Source organism: Podarcis bocagei (genome assembly GCF_964188305.1).
Source record: "Podarcis bocagei genome assembly, chromosome: 3".
In the NCBI taxonomy this organism is placed as follows: domain Eukaryota; kingdom Metazoa; phylum Chordata; class Lepidosauria; order Squamata; family Lacertidae; genus Podarcis; species Podarcis bocagei.
In genome coordinates, this window is record NC_138127.1 from 75,704,381 (window position 1) to 75,725,412 (window position 21,032).

General features: G+C 41.5%; 1 protein-coding gene across 1 annotated transcript in view; it reads left to right on the top strand.

Annotated features, from left to right (window-relative positions):
- Window positions 1–303: 303 nt before the first annotated feature.
- The window catches only part of PPP1CB (protein phosphatase 1 catalytic subunit beta), a 36,733-nt gene continuing 16,004 nt past the window's right edge, over window positions 304–21,032 (top strand). The window contains exon 1 of the mRNA XM_081186479.1: window positions 304–781. Coding sequence (XP_081042605.1) covers window positions 730–781 — 52 coding nt within the window. The 5' untranslated portion in view covers window positions 304–729. The remainder of the gene's footprint in view (window positions 782–21,032) is intronic.

Sequence of the window (21,032 nt, forward strand, 5' to 3'; positions counted from 1 at the left end):
AGAAACGAGTCTGGCCCTGTGGGGGCTTCTCTTTCCTATTATACGCAGCGCTCGAGGAAAGCTGCACGGTGTTCAGCGCGCAGCAGGCGTAGAGGCTCCACTTTGCATTTAAGCACTAGGCCCCAGCCCGGTTACCAGGAGACACAAGCGGGATGGAAAAGGGGAGGGGGAGAGAGAGCGAAGAGAAAGAAAGGCAGGCAGGGTGAAGCGCGTGCGCGCCCACGTGAGCGCCCGGGCGTACGAGCGAGAGGCTTCGCGAGCCCGTCGCGCCTGCGCGCTTGTTGCCTCGGCTGGCGCCGCTCCGCAGCCCTCTCTCAGAACCGAACCCGATACTCCCGCGCAGTTGTTGTTGGAGTATAAGCAACAGCGGCAAGAGGCGCGGGAGGAAGGATCGTGGAAAGGAACTCGCGGCGCATGCGCAGCGGGGCCTAAGGCAGGCAGGAGGGTGGGGAGGAGGAGGAGGATTGGCGGACTCGGTTTTCGTGCCTCTTTCTCTCCCTCCCTCTTCAGCGGAGCCGGAAAGCGAGTGAGCGTTGAGGGAAGACCCCCTCCCTCCCCGCAACGCTCGCTGGGCCGGGCGCTTTGAGGTCCCGCGCTCGGGCGAGTTGCCGCCGGCGGCGGGAGGAGGGTCCTTGACGAGACGCTGTTGCTTTCGTTGCCGCCACCGCCTCCTCGCCGAAGCACCGTCTCTTTCCGTCCCCGCCCGGGACTGAGTCCATTAGCTACAAAATGGCGGACGGGGAGCTGAATGTGGATAGTCTTATCACCAGGCTGCTGGAAGGTGAGCGCGCAACCCTCCTCCTCCTCCTCCTTGGAGGCAGCGGGGTGCGGAGGCCCGAGCGGGGAGGCCGGGGACAGGGGCATTTCTGAACCTGGGCGAGCAAAGTTTTTCCTCCTAAACGGGAGTCTTGCGGGCTTGGTGGGGCGGACTCCGCGGGCGGGTGTATTGGGGCTCTCCTTTGGTCGTGTGAATCCCGTGTCGTGAGAACAGCCGCCTCCCTCCCTCTTCTGCCTCTCCCCCCCCCCCCTTCGCCGCCGCCGACTAATAACCTCATTTAATAAGCTCATTTAGGCGTTTGTTATCCTTGCCCTAATTGGGGGTGTGGAAGAAAGCGGTGGTAATCGCTGGGTACTTTAATTAAAGTTGGGTGCCTTTATCTTTTTCCTCCATATCCCACCCGCACCCGTCTCCCAAGGAATAAACGCTCTCGCCGCCAGTACCTCTCGCTCCCATAACTTACTACGGCGGGAGAGGCAGAAAAGCGTAGGTAGAAGTACGAGGTTTCCCTTTGCAGTCTCATCCTTCCCACCCCCATCGCTTCAGTCGCTGTCAGTCTCTTAGCACTCCCCTGCCCTTGTGGATATATATATGTACTATAACTTCAGATTTATAAACTACAGGTTAACCCAGAACCCGGGATTCTCATTCTGAGGCTGCTTTTTGTTTAAAAATTCCGCCTGACTTTACTGCTTGATGGACAAAGATAATCCAGTGTCCTACGACTGCTTTCTGTCATAGTGTTAGTATGGGTTTGTTTGTTTTTTGTGCTTTGTCAGTCAGTGCTTTGTGATATTAAATGAATCTGAACTTTTTTCTTTCTCCTGCAGCTGTTGAGGTATATTTATAAATCAAATCCATGTGCCTTTCCTACTCCCCCCTCACAAAACACTCAAGCATTATCTAGTTCTGCCCCCCCTAAAATCTTGCTTATTGTTTCTGTGATTATAAAGATGTCTATGAAACTTGGTGGTTTTCACAGTGTGTGAAAGCACAAGCTTGGTTTCTGTAGATGAGAAGGAATTGTGTGCAGGACAGTGAGCAGGCTAGTCGGGGAGGGACTCTGTCCCTCCTAGGTGCCTTGCATAGAAATGCATTAGACTGCTGCAGGGAAGAAGGAATTATCTGTCCTTGTGCCAGGCCTCACCAGTTTAGTAACTTTTGTGGGTATGTTTTCAAGACTGTAACATTATTTAAAATAGTTTTTTAAACATATAGTGAAGAAACCTGCAGACATCCAATTCATTTTGTATTTTTATGTTGTGAACCTCCCTGTGATCTTTGGATGAAAGGCAATATACAAATTTAATACATAATAATAATCTAATAATAATCTGAATCCTGTTTGAAGTACTTATGAAGTCATTTGTACAGTAAGTCAGTATTGTAGTTTAGTTTTAGTGCAGATAAGCTGACACTATGTTGTGCTAATGTTACTGATACAGTAAAACTGAGAACTGTTGAAAATATAGTGTAACTATAGGATTGTGAAATGTAATGTCACTTTCATACAACCAGCTTTGTCTCACATCCACTGATGGTTATCTCCATGTGAAAAGAGTTTTTCACACATGTATCTACTCTAATGGTAGAGTGCCTGCTGTACAGGAGCAAAATCTTTGAAATCTGCAATGAGTCTGTTTAGCAGTGGGCAGCATCACTCTATTGGCACCACCCATATTTTTTTATTATTACAAGGGGCTCTGCTAAGAAGCCCGTCACAACTGTTTGGTGTGCAAGCAGGGGCAAGACATGCAGGGGTAAGGCTCCCTGAGGTAAGACATTTTCATAATAAACTATAATGGGAAAGGGGAGTAGACAGAGGAAGCCAGAACTGGGACTAACTCAAGACATACCATCTTGACAACTCTTGCCTGAGAACTTAGTGGGGTTGCAAAGGGTTTCTGCTCTTCAGCTCTGTGACTATACTACCAGACAGGCAGTGTTCTGAACACTTGCAATTTTCTGGATTGATGCCAGTATACTTATGATTTCGTTGGCAGTTGTATGTATCAGATAAACTGGAGGGTGACTATACTGACATTTCAGGTTTTGGATTTACTTGTGAGCTATAACTGCAAACTGTAGACAGTGCAGCCTTGCTTCAACATAGATACTGCTGTTTCAAAGCTTGGTTTTGATAGAACCATTTCTGAGTTTTCAAAATACTGGATGGGCTTCCTTTGTCTAAATTTTGTTTACTTTTCACATTTAACTTCCTGTCTCGCTGATACACTATACTGTGAGGAGCAGCCTGGATAAAGAGGATTTTTAGTTTTAAGGATTTGCTTTATGTAATTCAGACTGGTGATGGCATTTTAATTCATGTTATTTGACAATGCTGTTATGGTGAATTGAGCTTCAAAGTAAGACGACTATGTTGATTATTAGCTGGAAAATGCATTTTCAGTATTTCTGAGGCATGCTTTGTGGCAACCAGAATTGTAAACTACCATATCTTAGAAAAGCTATTGTAGAGCAGGAAAAAGTGCAAGAAAAGGCCAGCCAAAACCTATAGAGAGGTTGGTTGGAGCATCATCTGTGAGGAAAAACTGAAGTGGGGCTTCTTAGTTTAGGAAAACAACTGAGCAGGATATGACTTGATTCTTGAGCAGCATCCAGACCTGAAACTGAATATTTCATTATATTGGAGGGGTGTGTGTGTGCATGTGAGAGAGAATTTGTTATTGATTCAGTTCTAGAGAGTTGGAATAGGAAAATGGTTTATTCGGGGGGGGGAGGGGCGAAGCTGCATAACACAGGAAGAGTTCTTAACCTCACGGCAAACATTCTTCCTCCCTTCCCCCACCCAGTGATTCCCTACTATAAAAGTTAGGGGAGGGGCTTTTCTTTTACATATTATTTTGAGTTTTTAAAATGATAGTTTTTAAAAAAATGTTATACAGTCATAGCTCGGGATAAATGTGCTTCAAGTTAAGTATTTTTGGGTTTCGCCGCGTGCGCATGCGCAGTCAGTAAAAATGACATCACGCTCATGCGCGGAAGCAGCGAAACGCGTGGAGGCGGGTTGCGTTCGCTTCAGGATGCTCCGGAACGGATTCTGTTCACATCCCGAGGTACCACTGTATAGCCTTGTGTTTAAACAGTAGCCTGGTAGCCATACTGCTACTGCTATAGTAACAGCGGAATTCCTTATTCATTCTCTGCCTTCGCCCCTAAAAGTTTGTGCAGCCTAGCAACTGTTGCAGGTTTATATACCTACAATTTATATGCATAATTTATAGGTATATACCTAAATTCATAGGATTTTAATATTTCTATACAAGCTTTCTTGTCATTTCTATAAAGAAACTGCTGTAGCATTTCATCTCAAAATGAGGAGCAGAATATAAATTATTTTAACGATAATAATTAATAAAGAAGCATCAATAAAGCTGTTTCCCAATGTGGTATTGTAATTGTTACTATTAATACATTTTGTATACTGCCCTTCATCCAACGATGATAGATCAGTTTACAATATAAAAACACAGAAATACATACCATAGCCAAAAACAAAAAGAATACACCCCCTTACTGTTTAAAGGGCCATCGATTGCCTAATTAAAGAAAGGCCTGGGAGAGGAGGACTGGCATCTAAAGATATGTAAACAAAAGCACCAGGTGAGCCTCCTTGGGGGGAGAGCATTCCACAAGTGGGGAGGCACAGCTGAAAAGGTCCATTCTCGTGTTGTTGCTCTACAGACCTCTTGCAGAGCAAGCACAGGACGCAGAGTATTGCATTCTGATAAAACTCTCACTTTATGCCAGGCACATGGAACCTTTCTTCAGCCTAAGGGCTGCATTCCCATCTGAGCAATCTTCTGGGCATCACATGCCGGTAGGCATTGGTTTCAATGTAAATTTTATCTTTTGTACTATAGACTAGTTTCTACACACACTTGCCAGCATTTGAAACTCCCATTGTTCTAGGCACGTTTTGCGGCGGAATTTCATAAACGCGGGCAGTTTCTGAGCTCTGGGAGCAGTACTGCACCTAAGATTTCAGATTAAAATTATCACTGTTACTTGGAAGTAAATTCCAACCAAGTTCAATGGGACTTCTTCTCAAGTAAAACGTGCATGAATTGGGTACCTGAAAACTTCTTTTCCTTTTAAACCCAACATGTTATGTTTAGGTTTTAGTTGCCTTGTTTAATGTACTTTTAATGTATGATGTGCTTTTCATTCAAAAAATACTAGCCAGTTAGTTATGATGGCTTTTTAAGTAGTGCATGTTAAAGTGTTATCTACCTCAGACTCACAGTGATGCTTAAAATCAAAACAAATTTTGAAGTGGGATCATTGAAGGAGACTTAAATCTTAGGTTTGCAAACTAGACACTCAAGCTGGGTATCTTTGCCATCAGTTGTGTAGGCATTTAATATGTGTTAATTGTGGTGCCAACAAGATACATTTATATGAAGGAAAGGGGGTGTAGGGAAAATCCAGGGCCTGTTCAGAATGGAAGGAAAGGGGGACCTTTTTCTGCCTCCACTTCTAACCACGCTCTGAAGACTGCAGAAGGGACCCTCTTAAGAATATGAGTGGGGGAGGCATGGCTGTTTTTTGAAGTCTTCAGACTAGACCACATGAAAAATGAACATAAGATTTTTAGCTGCAGTTCATTCATTTTCATCTTTGTATTCTTGTTATAAAAAGTGCGCCCAGACATTCCGATGTTGTGTGCATAACCTAGGTTTAATATGCTGTTTAGCTCCTAGCTTTCATATCTCAGTTTCTAACAATGACACTCATAGAATTATAGAGTTGGAAGAGACCACAAGGGCCATCGAGTCCAACCCCCTGCCAAGCAGGAAACACTCACACACCTATCTCCATCCTCCATCCAGAAAAGCCAGAGTTGATAACAGAAATACTCAGTGAGGGTGCAAAGCAGGACCAGTGAGAGGTGTGGGCTGGAGAGAATAGTGGGGTGGTAGTGAGGCCTGGAGGGCTATGTTCTGCCCATGGGCTTGAGGTTCCCTATCCCTGATGCATACAAATGTGTCAAATCTATGCTGGGAATGTGGAAATATTAGAACAGCCTTCCCTACCCTGGTGTTTTCCAGAACAGTGTTGTACTGCAATTCCTGTCAGCCTCAGTCGGCATGGGCAGCCACGAGGAATGCTGAGAGATTTAGTCCAAAATATCCAGAGTACACCTAGTTGGGAAAGGCTGCATTAGAAGAACCATGGCTTACATAGGAATGTAGGGATCTTAAAAATGAATGGAAAATATTATTAAAAAATATTATTGTTGGCTTTAAGCTTTAATTGGCTCATTTAATTGTACTGGAGATTTGAAGGGAAAGCAAGTGAATATGACTTTAGTGATATCATTAGTGGTGATCCATATGTTAAGAGCTCAAATGTTGTTGGCAGAAACCTGGAGATTGGTTCAGTTTCTATCACGCTAATGAATAAACATTTATTATAAAAAAAATGAGTCAGAAAGGTGAGACAATAGACTTTTAGGAGAAAATGAACTAGGAATAGGAGACCTAGATAATTTGTAGTACATGATGTTTTGAATGTGGTTTGAAATATAAAGCTGTTTCAGCTTCAGGTGCCTAATTAACTGTCTCCCCTCCCACCCCCAACACCCAGTTTCCCTTTTTCCCTGAATTAAGTACCTTGACATTCTCTGTTTTAGTGTGTTTAACACACATGGTTGTGTTAATCTAAGTTCTACTTAGAGTAAACCAAAGTTTGACATAAACATTAACTTTAGGTGGTCTACTCTGAGCATGGCTAACATTGGATACCACTTTTTCTTTTAATTTACCAATTTATGTGCATCTGCATCCCTAGAAATCCCCCATTGATGTAGAAGCTACTATCTTATTTCTCGTGGCTCCAAAATACTTTACAGCCTGATTTTTGTTTATAGAGGAAATGATCTTAAAGTTTTCACAAGTAAACTATCCAGAACATTTTTTTTAGTTTGAAATCACAGGTGTTTCCTTTACCATAGTAATAATTTCTCTCCCTCCCTCTCTGTGAGCTGAGCTAAAACTCATTTTCAGTTTTCAAGTTGTGTAATTTTTACCCTCTTACAAGTATCTATTTTACTCTCTTACAAGTATCTGTATGATGCAGCAAGAAGCCACTTGCCTGTACAATACTGAATATACATTGGATTTCCACATTCTGAGATGCAGTAACGTGGTTTAATAATCATACTGGATTCTTAAAACTGTAACTTAACAGAGTGAATCACTTCTAGGACGTGCTTATAACTTAACTACTATCTTTTCGTAATGTCTTCCTGTTAAAACATTATCTGAAGTCGTTAAAAACAGACATTGATGACCAGCTTACAGTACAATCCTTATACAATTCAGTATACCGAAGTATACCATGCATACACACACTCACTGGGACTTTCTTCTATGGGTTAGGATTGTGCTTTTAATCTCTTGAGTTCTGTTTCCAAGCAACTTTTGCTATCTGTCCTTCCTGCTGCTATGTCAGACTTGCTATCCTTAAGAAGTTGTAAAGCTGCCCTTACCAATATTCACTCCATAAATTGTATCCTCTGCAACAGAACTGTGATAATCTCTGTGGTAAATAAATGAACAGGGGGCATAACTCTTGAAGACAAAAACAAGTTCAAGGTTCCACCCTTTGAATGCTTTTCTTTAAGAGTTTAGGCAAACTAAGACCCGGGGGCCGGATCCGGCCCAATCGCCTTCTAAATCTGGCCCATGGACGGTCCTGGAATCTGTGTGTTTTTACATGAGTAGAATGTGCCGTTTTATTTAAAATGCATCTCTGGGTTATTTGTGGGGCATAGGAATTCGTTCATACCCCCCCCCCCCAAAATATAGTCCGTCCCCCCACAAGGTCTGAGGGACAGTGGACTGGCCCCCTGCTGTGAAAAAGTTTGCTGACCCCTGGTTTAGAAGTTCTGCTGTCACTTCTGAGTATCCTTTCCTAGAGAACTTACCGGTAACTGTACAAAATAATAAGTTTCTTTCCTCAACCCAAGTTGGAAGCTAGCAGGGTGCCCAAGAGCTAGTATAGACTAGCAGCCGCTGGATGCAAGAGCTGTGAACTAGGAAGTCACCTGTTCACACGTTACCTCTCCAATAACTCTTGGCAAGTCACTCCTTTACCAGTTCATGACCACTTGTTTATTTTGAAGTATCTATACCCTAGCAGTTTGAAAGTACGTCAAAGTGCAAGTAGATAAATAGGTAGCATTCCGGCGGGAAGGTAAACGGCATTTCTGTGCGCTGCTCTGGTTCGCCAGAAGTGGCTTAGTCATGCTGGCCACATAACCCGGAAGCTGTATGCCAGCTCCCTCAGCCAGTAAAGCAAGATGAGCTCCGCAACCCCAGAGTCGTCCACGACTGGACCTAACAGTCAGGGGTCCCTTTACCTTTAGACCCTATCTACTAATTGAAGTATTCACAGTATATCCGTATATATTTTATTTGTATATGTTTGTGCTCTGTATTCAGTGTATTCTCTCTGTGTGTGTACAATAAAATAAGACAGTGATGCAAAAGCTAGTGGAATGGGACAAAGATGTGTATAATTTTCCAACAAGTGCCATTTTGCCGTTAATAATAATAATAATAATAAATTTTATTTATATCCCGCCCTCCCCAGTCGAAGCTGGGCTCAGGGCGGCTAACAACAATCAAGATAGTCCAACATTCTAAAACATTCATTATAAAATTAATTAAATCAAATTAAAATCAAATTAATGGCAACCATCAAGCAAAATTTTGTGCAGATTGCCAGAGGAGGGGGTCAGGCTGCGCCATTTTGCCGTTGAATTTTCTGGCCTGAAACTGACTGTTGAAACAGCCAGATGTTAGTCGCTCACATGCCAGGCCTTCTCAGTGGATTGCTGCTGCTGTCTCTCACAAGCTGGAGGAGTAAAATGTTAGAAGCCAGTACAGTGGTACCTCCGGTTGCAGACAGGATCCGTTCTGGAGGTCCGGCCGGATCCTGAGGTTTTCGCAACCGGAGGACCGTTTTTGTGTTTGTGTGTGCGGCAAAACCTGGTAAAATACTTCCAGGTTTGCCGCTTTCACATCAGAGGTACTACTGTAATTAGATTTTCCAACTGCCCTGCTCATATCAAGTTCAGTCACCCCTTGCCATTGGGTAGGATTGAGGCTTAATTACATCCTTGAATATTGTTCCTCTTAAAATCGGCTTCAGTACCTGCCATGAGTCAGCAGCCGTTTTGGATCCATGGCCATATTGTGAATTTTGAGTAAGTGCTATCACAAATGGCTGTCATGTGGGGCATGACATTCACAAAATGACAGCTGTAATGGTTCTGACCAGTCACAAAAACACAAATTTCCTTTTAGAAGGAATCATTCTCTCCTAGGACACAGAAAAGGAAACAAAAACATAGCCAGGATTTATTGGGGTGGGGGGGACGATGGAACCAAGCTATCTGCGACTTGATTGGTCAGTTAGTTAAACATTTTTATTTATTTTCTTGATTTAGGGGGCAGCTGCCCCCCTCCTCCCTCCTGGCTATGCCCCTGATGCACAGAGAAATGAACATGCTCCTTCTTTCTCCCCCTCCCCACTTCATAATACCTCCGTTTGGTCTCATTGCTCTCCCTTGCCCTTTTCTGTCTTTTACAAGAGACACACTATCTCAGTCTTTCTTTACTTTCTGCTTGGGTACTAAAGTCAGCCTAGAAAGGTTCATGGAGTTAAAAGAGGAAGTGAGCAATTCACCTCTATGCACACTTCCAGGCAGTGATTGCGAGCTCTAGGGAGTCATCTTGGGTGCAGTTGTATCTACAAACACCACATTGTGAATACCAAGTATGTACCAATATAAAGAGAGGAAGTAGTTATGGAGTGGGAGGGAATTCTTTGCACATGTGAAAATATTCTATACCTGGGTCAGTTATTGACCTTCTGTGGTTAGGAAAGACATGGCTCTCTTGAGCATTTGAGGGAGGTCTTATTTGATGGTTCATTAATATGATTAATATGCTATTTTTCTGCTATTCTGTTTGCTTGTGTGTGTTTTTTTAAGTGGATTGTTTGCTGTATTGGGGTTTTCTTACAGACTAAATTATGAGGTACAGCTATTTTATTAAATACCTAAAGTACTGCTGCTTTAGTTCCATCTGGCATAATTTATCTGTCTCATAATAAATTACACTGGTCAACAACAAATTTGTTGTCTGCGTTTTTTCAGCTGATTTAGGATGAATCTGATGCGCTGAATCCAAAAATCACATTGGTTTTGCTCAATCAGGTCAAGCTTTTGAGCTATAGCCACATGTCTTTTTTTACGTTTTTGTTCACATGTACGCTTGTGTGGAGCATTTTAGAAGAAGTTGGTGGGGGTAAAATGCCTTGTCAAATAATTGTTTTGATTGGAAATGATTATTTTAATGACAAGAAGTATTCAGGTCCGATAGTTCTGGGTGATTATGTCGAAAAGGGATCAGTTTGAAGTCATAAAACCTCGAAATCTTCCATAAATTGGTCCAGCAAAGCATAAAGTTGGGGGATCAAAACTAAGTTAATGAGGCAGCCGCCCCACAAAGTATCCTGATCTTCAATCAGCACGTCGTCCTGTAGCTCATTGTGATGAAATTCCAGTGCCTATCTTCGGAGAACTTCCTGACATTAGTGACGAAGATGCCTCCAGTGTTGAAGGACATGAAGAAGAAGAAGTGGTTCTTGAAGATGATGCTCCACATCCATTTTCCCAAAAGGAGTTGAATGATCCAGTTCGCGACCTCAGCTTGTCAAAGGACTCTGCCAAATTGTTGGCATCCAGATTGAAGGAAAAAAACATCCTTTCTGACAGTGCTCGCATCAGCTTCTTGCGCAACAGGCATCAAGAGTACCTCCGTTTTTTCTCGGAAGAGAAGGACTTGGTGTACTGAGCAGATATTGCGCAGCTTCTGCTCAAGCTTGGGGTGCCACAGTACGAACCCAAAGATTGGCGACTGTTCATTGACAGCAGCAAGTGATCACTGAAATGTGTTCTGCTACACAACGGCAACCAGTTTGCCTCTATACCCCTGGCTCACTCAAGTACACTGAAGGAGAACTATGTGCTGGAGAAAATTGGTTATGAACAGCATAAGTGGTTTATTTGTGTTGACCTGAAGATGGTGAACTTTTTGTTGGGACAACAGTCTGGCTTCACCAAGTACCCATGTTTTCTGTGCATGTGGAATAGTAGGGACCGTGCTGAGCATTACACGCAGAAGGACTGGCCTGTGCGGGAGGAATTGGTGCCTTGCAAAGAAAGGAACGTCATCAACGACCCTCTGGTGGACAGAGACAGAATACTCTTCCCACCGCTGCACATCAAGCTCGGCTTAATCAAGCAGTTCACCAAGGCTCTGGACAAGGATGGTGACTGCTTCATTTACTTGTGCCAGGCTTTTCCAGGATTGACCATGGAGAAGTTGAAAGCTGGCATCTTTGACGGTCCTCAGATCCGTCAGCTCATCAGAGATCCAGAGTTCGGAAACTCAATGAACAAAGTGGAACCGGAAGCGTGGAAGGCATTTCTTCTGGTAGTGAATAACTTTCTTGGCAACAATAAGGCCAGAAACTATGCAGAACTTGTCAACAACATGCTGACTGCTTTCAGAAACCTGGGCTGCAACATGAGCGTCAAGATGCACTACCTATTTTCACATATGGACCGGTTTCCTGAGAACCTGGGTTCAATGAGTGACGAGCAGGGGGAGAGATTCCATCAGGACATGAAAGAGATGGAGACCAGGTATCAGGGTCGCTGGGATGCAGTCATGATGGCTGACTACTGTTGGACTCTGAAGAGAGACCTCCGTGCTGCTGAGCATTCCAGGAGTTCCAAGAAACAGAAGTTCAAGCCCTGAAGTTTGAAAAATGGTGAAGCAACATGCAATTTACGTGTACTTAACTTTATCAATGCCCAACATTCAGTTTACAGAAAACCTGACCTGATGGAGAGAAACAGATGCCATTTCCTGATTCAGCAGTGCAAAAATACCCTAAATCAGTTGTAGAAATCTAGACAACATTCAAAAAGTAAAAAATTGTTGCCCAGTGTTATCGAACATCTAGCCTGTGAATCAGCAGCCATACTTGAGATGGTTCATTGAAGATGTCTGGTCACTTTTGTAAAGCTGGTTATTTGAGATTGGGAGCTACAGTTTTATCTGACTTGGCTCTGACAAAATCTTCAGTTTTGAGGAAATATTTTAGAACTGTTACAAGTGAGCAATTGTTGGTTTTCATGAAGGAATCATGTTGTTTTTCAAAGAGAAACTTCATTGTGAAACTGCTGAATCACAACATATCAAAAAGTTACATTATGTTCATTTGGGGGTTCTGAATAGAGTGGTGGTTCACTGAGACCAGCGGTCATCAACATGCTGCCGTTGGGTACTGTGGTGCTCTTGGGGTCATCATCTGGTGCTCACAAATCCTTGAGCCCCGCCCCCTCTGCCCTTTCGGTCATGAGAAGATAAAGGTACAGTGGTACCTCGGGTTAAGAACTTAATTCCTTCTGGAGGTCTGTTTTTAACCTGAAACTGTTCTTAACCTGAAGCACCACTTTAGCTAATAGGGCCTGCCACGCTGCTGCTGCGCGATTTCTGTTCTCATCCTGAAGCAAAGTTCTTAACCTGAGGTACTATTTCTGGGTTAGCAGAGTCTGTAACCTGAAGCATCTGTAACCCGAGGTACCCCGGTAGTTACCTTTTTCTTCCTTGAAAATACCGGTACATAGAGCTGAAGGATGGAGTTGGAAGAAGCTTTCCCACTACTTCTTTCAGCTCTATGAACTTTTCAAAGCCAGATTACTTTCTCTGGATTTGACTTTTACCCAGATTGTGTGTGCATGAATCTCTTTGTGTCTGGAAGAAAGGAGTGGCGCCCATGACACTTGCTGGAGAATCCAAATGTGCCCACAGGCTTAAAATGTTGGTAACCTCTCCCAAAACAATTACTGGTGTTTTGAAGTATCATTTTGCATATTTTAAGTTGTCATTGAATTATTGAATCATAGAATCATAGAGTTGGAAGAGACCACAAGGGCCATCGAGTCCAACCCCCTGCCATTGTATTGTCAGTGTACTGTTGTATACAATTGCCATTTAACTTCATCCTTTACCTCGTAACAGAGAATCCCACTCCTTGTATCTGATGGAAATTTCAATTCTATAAAAGACATAGAAAGCTTATGCCATAATAAATTTTGTTACATTTGAAGATGTTACAAGATACTTTGTGTTATTTACTGCAGGAAAAAAACAACCAGATACTCATTTTGAAGTTGGTTTTTGTGCTTGTAGTTCAGAATCTCACCTTTTCCTTTGCGGTTTCATTTGTCCCACTGCAACTATTTTTGCATCTAGAAGTATGAAAATCTTATGCCAATGTGCAAGATAAAGGAATCTATGTTTAGGTTATGTATAATTTTTACTAAAAGTTTTTACGATCTATTTTTTTGCTAACGTTTACATGAGCGTGGATCTCAGAGGTGAATGGATGAGCTCCTGTTAGAGAGGGCAGAGAAGCTCTTCAGCTTCCTCTGTTTTTGGCTTCATCAGAGCCGGTCTATAGAGGGGCAAATGCAACACTGAGACTGTCTTGTCTATACTTTGGGAAGTTGGCAAAGATAGCAAAAACTCAAGCCGAGTTTCCTTCTGACCTGAGGTAGTAGAAATTAAATCCATTAATGCATGTAGAATGCATGCAGCCAGAATGCATGTAGAACTGTGTGTTTAGTCTTTAGTAGAAGTAGAAGTTTTTTGAGCTGTTGGAGATACAGGTTGAGGAACTAAAATAGTGTTCCTCAATTTGATGACCTTTAGATGTTTTAGTCTATAACCAGTGATGTGGGGTGGAAATTTTTCTGTACAATATATTCCATTTCTTAATTCGTAGCAATGAATGAACGCCAGTTGAATAAGTATCAGTCAAGCATGGCAGCTCCAAAGTTTTTTGCTTAGTTTACTAAATACAAATAAAATGCTAAGCTAGAGCATCTTTCTGGTACAAACTGAATATTTTCTGATGTGAATTAACTCCTATGCAAATTACCCTGATTTGCATAGGAACATTTTTCAATTCTAAATGTTCTGGAAAACCCACGTCACTAGCTACAACTCCGTCAGCTTTGGCTAGCATGGCCATCTTAGTAAAAAGTAACTGGAAGGCACCAAGTTGGGATAGCCTAGTCTTTCAGATTAAATTGGGCTTCCCCACTTACTTGAGCTGCCTAAGAGGGCTGAAAGCAGATAAGTGCCTTCCTGGATGAGCTCCTGTGTGAGATTCTAGATTTACCTGGGAACAGGCTAGGCATCTTGCGCTTTAAAAGCAAGTAGCTCAGAAAATGCCCTCCAAGGGCCATAATCTAGCTTCTCCCATTTGCTTATAAAAGAGGATTTGCTAGGGCATTCATTTGCTAAGGGCACCTTGAAAAGCTATCATGACAAGTGCTGTTTCTGTTTCCTGATTTCCCTAAGGATGTTGTAGATTAGTGTTGTGGAATTTAGATAACAAAAAGCCTTGGCCAAAGAGAAACTTGAGAATATTATTACAAGTGCCCCATGGTGTTACACATTGAAGATGGGGTTGCCAATCTGGTACTTTCTTTTAACACTTCTGGGCAAGGGCCCCAGACTCTTTGGTATCATCCATCCATCTTAGGAATTTGTGAAGCAAAGTGTACCTGTAGCTTTCTAAACTATTTCTGTGAAATAAGCTAGCCTACCTGCTCCCACCTGTCAGTGTGAAGTAAAGTGAGTAAAGTCAGAGCTGTGATTGATAAGTGAGATATTTGGACACAAAGCAATGGGAATCCCCGAGGATCCGAAAGAGCTCCTTTTTTGCTTTAGTGTACTTTCCCAGCTTCTGGCTTATTTTCCAGTCCTTGGAATCTTTGTCTTTTGCCCTTCTCCCCCCAGGGTTCAAGATGCATCCTCTCTGTGGTGGGGTCCTCTGAGAACAAGTAGTCAGTAGAGGTTGGTTTTTTGTTTTTTGTTTTTTTGCAAATGCTGCTACATGATAAGTGTAGGTGGATGTAAACTAATCCCCCTGCTACCACAAAAGGCAAATGTGAAAACTTGGCAAAGAGGCTTAGGCATGTTTCCTGCTGTGCCGGAGCTAAAAACCAGGGACTTATTAAGAATTCACTGTATAGTTAACTTATACAATGTTACACATGTCCACTCAGAAGTAAATCTTTGTGTTTAATGGACTTTGGTTTACAGTTTGTCTTGGGGGAAAACAGAATTCTTGCACCTCTAATGATCATCTGTCAGGCAGAAATTCAACAGACTATGCTTTTTCTTGCATTGCTGCTGTGCTGGACGTTAAAAAGACTGGACGGTGTGTGTTTTGACAATAAATTTTAGACTTTTCAGTTCTATTCCCCTGTGTTGTTAAATGTTTTCCTGTGCTCTTTCTCTTAGTACCTGTGCTCCCTTCTAATCTTATTAGTGTGCTGCTATTTCATAGCCTTGTCCTGGGCTAGTAGAGGAGACAGAGAGAGAATTTTGCACTTCCTTTAGGTCACTGCATAGCTTTGCTGTGGAAGCTGGGGCTTAAATGAGTATGAGAGCCTTTATGCTGTATTAAAACGGGGCAATATTAAAGCAATCTGTATAACCGCTGTTATGTCAGTGGCAATAGAGATGAGCCACATTGTCACAAGTAGTCAGGTGAGAGATGTTTTTACAAATTTAGAATACAGTTTAGCAGTGAGAAGCTGATTCATTTGTGAGATTCCTATGATGGTTCATAGTAGAGTTAACAAACTGGCAAGTTTTGCCAAGACAGCAGTTTTCAATAAATACAGGGGGAGGTTCATACAGAATCTGGAGCAAATTATGGTAATTCACAGAAACAAAAATGTACTATGTGGAGAAGTTGGTATTAGTTTCTTTTGATCAACATATAGACGAAACAGTATTGTTTTCTATGCGTTATTTTTATGAGACCTTTTAACTTGGATCATTTTGTTAAGGAAACAGAATATAATTTGCTTAAAATTGTATTTCTGTACCCACTTTTTTCCAGGTAAGTCCCACTGAACTCACTGGAGTTTACTGTTCAGAAGGATTTCACTGTAGATACTAGATTCATAGAACTGTAGAGTTGGAAAGACCACCAAGGGTCATCTAGTCCACCTCTTCAATGCAGGAATCTCAACTAAAGCATCCATGACGGATGGCCATCCAACCTATGCTTCAAAATCTCCAAGGAAGGAGAGTCCACCACCTCATTGGAATCTGTTCCACTGTCAAGCAGATCATTTCTTGGGAATTAAATAGTGGCCCTGAATTGCATATACAGTGGTGCCCCACAAGACGAATGCCTCGCAAGACGAAAAACTCGCTAGACGAAAGGGTTTTCCGTTTTTGTGTTGCTTCGCTAGACAAATTTCCCTATGGGCTTGCTTCGCAAGACAAAAATGTCTTGCGCTTTTTTTAAAAAGCCGCTTGAAGAGGCGCAGTTGCGACGGACCGTGCTTTGCAAGATGAAAAACATCGCAAGACGAAAAGACTCGCGGAACGAATTCTTTTCGTCTTGCGAGGCACCACTGTATTTGGTAGTTGGTTAGTATTTTTTTTTTTCAAATTCAGATTTTAAACTTTTGAACAAATGACATGCCCTCCAACTTTCACTGTGACTTTGTACTCAGTGTGAAATGTTTTGGTTCAGTTTATGGGCTCTTGATCTTAGAAAATTGTGATAGATCACATATTGATCTTCAATGTGCTTACCAGGTTGCCATTGGCTAGTGATGGGGGATAGAAAATTTTCTGTTGGTACATTTTCCCATGGAAAACTGAAGAGTTTCTAAAAATGCATATAATAAATTACTGTAGTGGTAGTCAAAATGGATAGTTACATGGTTGTAATGAAGTTTTGGAGAGTGTGCATCCATATACGTGTAATGAGTGTGCTCAAAATGTCATACTTGCATTTTCAGTGTCTTTATTCTTCCCCAAAATAAAAACAGTGTAAGGAAATGTAAGCTATTGATTTGACAAATCTTAAAATATTTGCATTAAAATACTGTATTACAACAACGGTTTTCCAGTTGAGTCTTTGATTTTGAAGATAACATTTAAACCACATAATATGTTATTCCCCCTGCTGTGAAATATTTCAGTTTAAATACCTCAGGTTATTAGAAACTTCTTGAGATATTGAGGAAGTCAAATTAATATGGAATAATTTTGTAAACAAAATTAAATGTAACCATGATCATTCAGATCCCAATCAACTTAGGAATTTAGTAAATCTAAACCAGAAATTTCTGGAAAATCCACACCATTGCTAGTAGTAATTGCATGCTGTGATCTGGCAAGTGCCTGCCCTTCTTATAAAGAGATGAGATGGGTGGGACTCTTCATTTCAGCTGTTTTGCTGGGCTGGCATTTGGAAGCACTGGTTTGGGCTAGGGAAGCAATTTAGGTAGAACTGCATACAATAGTTCCCATAGGAAAATGTTCTGATGCCCTAGATTGATTTGACTTAGCATTTTCATTTTATATATTTTTAGTAAATTAAGCTAAAAACTTTGAAGTAGCTGAATTTGTTTCAAGTGGCATCCGTTTATTGTGAAATAATGGTAGACTGAACCTGGGTCCATGCGGCTCTTTTTCTTTCTCCCCAGTGCTGATCTGTGATTAATGGGAATTTATTGTTACTACCAAACTTACAAAACTGACAATTTTCTAGAGAAAATTTTCTGCCCCACGTCACTGCTTGAAAGCAGTAAGAATTTCTTAGGAGGCCCCCTAGTTGTGGGTGCCTATTTAGAGGGATTGAATTTCATATCAAACTCACAGCCTGAAAGAACAGTTTATTTACTGTTTTGTAGCTACAGCCACCAGAGCTTTTGGTAACAGCCATCTCAAAGTTTTTCTGATTAATTATAAATACATCGTTGAGAAGGGGGGAGACTGCTGAACAACACACTATGGTAATGCTCCTTAAGAAAAGTCTCATTTTTTTCTACAAAAGCTGCAATTTCAGAGTCTGTGGATATGGCTGTGTAAACCCTTACCTTCCATTCTTTTGTGCAATTTTTCATGCCTATCACATCCATTATTCCCTAGTCAGCTGCGGCTGCTGCTTTAGGGGGTTGGGATGAGGGAATATATTGTAGTTGTCCAGGCAACCAGGCTGAAGCTCCTTGCCGCACTGGAAATTTCATTAACTGACATTGCCAGGTGGTAAGATTTTTGCCCTCTTCAGCAATGAACACATATAGTTACACTTGATTAGTTGGAGCTGGGTAGGGATTGGGATGTCAGTGTTACTATGAATGAGATATACTTTCCCATCCATGTTCTGCTGTATATAGTGAGTTTTACAGAACAGCAGCCAACTTGTTCCATCAGTGCAATGATTTTTCCTTGCACAATGCAACACCACCACCCCAGCAAAAAAAAAAAAAAAAAAAAAAAAAATACTCTGGTTTCCATCACCCCTCTGAAGCATTTTTGCAGTGAGGAGAAAGGAGGAACTTCTGTTGTGCAAGTGGAAATCCTTGTGCTGATGGAATACCTACGTTCTTTTGGGAAGGTGTGTGCATGACTTCTGCCATGTGCGAAAAGTGCACCACATTTCTGCTTTAGTCTTTACAGACAAAAAAAAAGCCATGACATAAAACCCAGCTAGTTTACTGTGTTGAGCTTTTACAAAAAAGTAAGTTTCTTGGATACAACAGAAGTATTTACTTTTTTGATAAACTCTTTTTGTACTTGAGGCCCAATTCTTTTCTTAACTTAAAGAGTAAGCCACTCTATTTTGTTTTCCACGGATTAATATGGATATGTGACTCTTCATATTATGTAAAAGAAGAATTTGAAACTGGTAAAGTGAACTAAAGTGAATTAGTTTTAGGAGGGATCTTCCTCTTTTCAGTAAATGTTTTGTTACCTTGTTCTAATGAATGGATGTGTAGCTCCTTAAAATAATAATAATAAATAGCAATAGTCATAATAGGTTTTTTATTTTCTTTCTGGTTCTTAGTAGGGAGGAAAATATGATTTATCTCTCACTGCCAAGAAAAAGAATGACTACTCTATGCCTCCCACCAACATGCTTGACTTGTGTTGTCTTTGCCATTTACGCTTATATCACCTGTAGCCTAGTATTGGATTTTTATGTAAATAATATTGAGCACAGGAGGGCCTATGTTCATACAGCTTTTCAGTAAACACTAGCTTTTGCTTCATATGATAATTTAGTAGCTTTAGCTTGCTTTCCACTATTACTGTTCTTACCCTTGGTTTGCCCTTAATTTTCTCTTGGTTTGCCCTTTGGGGATTGGCTTATTCATAGGTGTGGTTTTTTTTAATATATTGGTTTCTATTCTTGTTTGGGCATCCATTTCCTTATGGCGTTTTGTATTTTGAGAGACTGTGTGTGCCTGAATAAACTCTTGGTTTTTTTGTATCTTGTTGCATCTTGATATTCTCACTGTTTTGTGTGTGTGTGTTCTATAGATTTATATTCTTTGATTGTAATAGGCCAATATATTGTCCTTGCATGTGTTATTTCTATATTTTGCTCCGAATTCATTCCCTTTTGGTGGGTAGGGGGAGTAGGTGTGATTGTAGTTTTGTTGTTATGCTTATTCAACTGTGGTTTTTTTGAGCTGATTAACCCTATCTCTTTTGTTTCGGATGTCATTTATTCCTATCAACCATATGACTTCATGTGGAGCATGTTTTATTAGAACTTTTAGCATCATTTTTATAGTTTGGGTTATTTCTTGACTAGGTGAGAACTCTTGGCAAATAAATGAAGTATTCAAAAGACAAAATGAGGTAGTTATTTCAGTAAAATTATAATCTCATGCAGGGCAGTCTGGTAGTGGTGCTGCTTGCCAGCATTGTCAAATATGTGAAGCAGTTATCAATAATTTATCACTTAAGTTCGCTTCATATGACTGAACTACTGTTGTATTTCAGATGATAAGGACACGAATCTTGAATTGTGCCAGCTTTGAAGTGCTTATGATGCAAACAGAGATAGAATTTTAAAACTGCCTTTGTGATAGACAATTGGATTATTTTAACAGTTGAGATTACAGTAGATCGGTTAAGTTAGCTATCCATTTAAGATGGGGACAGGCTTCACATGTATAAGTCTTTTTTGGAGGGGGGCGTCATTGATCTTCCCCATCAGTGATTTGAGATGCCATCTCACTGGGCCATGTCAAAGATAGCATGCTAGGATATTGAAGGTTAGGTGACCTAACATTTCTGGTTTGATGGTAGTTTTTGGAATTAATGTGACAAGCTTCCTTTACTATACAGTTTTCCCCCTTATCTTGCATCTGTCTCCTCAGAATATGCTATGGGTAGTTTCCTAAGATTTTTTGCTAGCCAAATGAACATTCGTGGCAGCCAGGACCCTATTCCTCCCCTGCAGTGCAATCCTTGGAACATTTGCTATGCTTAGATGCAGTTATAGCATAGGATTGGGTTCTTGCTCCCAACGTGATGGATAATTCTCCCTCTCCTCTTCAGATTTAAAGCTGCAGTAGTTGATAACATCCTTACAGTTGGGCTTGGCATTTGAGAACATTGGAAGCCAGCACAGCTACGGGTTTCAAGTTCATGCAGAGCTTGTCTGAGACCCAGGATTGGGAGTCTTGTTAGAATAAAGTTATAAGCTTGAGCAGCATAAGTCTGGCAGGCTGCTCCCTGCCCAGCATGGGCCTAGTGGACATGACCCTTGCCTCCCTGCCAGCTCCAGACATGGAGCTTTGGGGGGGGGGGGCAGGGACTTGTTTTAATTGTAGGCAATGTATCTGCTGCCCATTTCCCAAATGGCTAGCTACATCTTACTTTCCAGCTTGGTCCCGCAGAGGTAAATAGATATACTGTATACAAAGAAGAACTTACTATTTTCACTCCTCCCTCCACCCCTCCCACAGATTTCATTCCCGACACTGGCAAGTGAAATAATGGTGCACAGAATATGTGTCCATGTGGCTCCATTTCATTTTTTTCTAGTGATGATCCCTTCTTCAGAGATATATGCAAGTAAACCAGCTGTCAGCTTTTGCTTGATGGCAGCAATTCTCTCCAATAGGTGGCCAATTCACTATCAGTTTGGAAGCAAAAAAGAGCCATCCAAAAGTAGTAGTTTCTACATAGGTGTTAGATATGTAGAAGAATATACCTTTGCAGATACTTAAAAAAAGTCTTACAGGGACCTGTAAACTTCTCCCAGCATATCCAGGAGGGGAACGAAGCTTAGTCAAGAGGACATT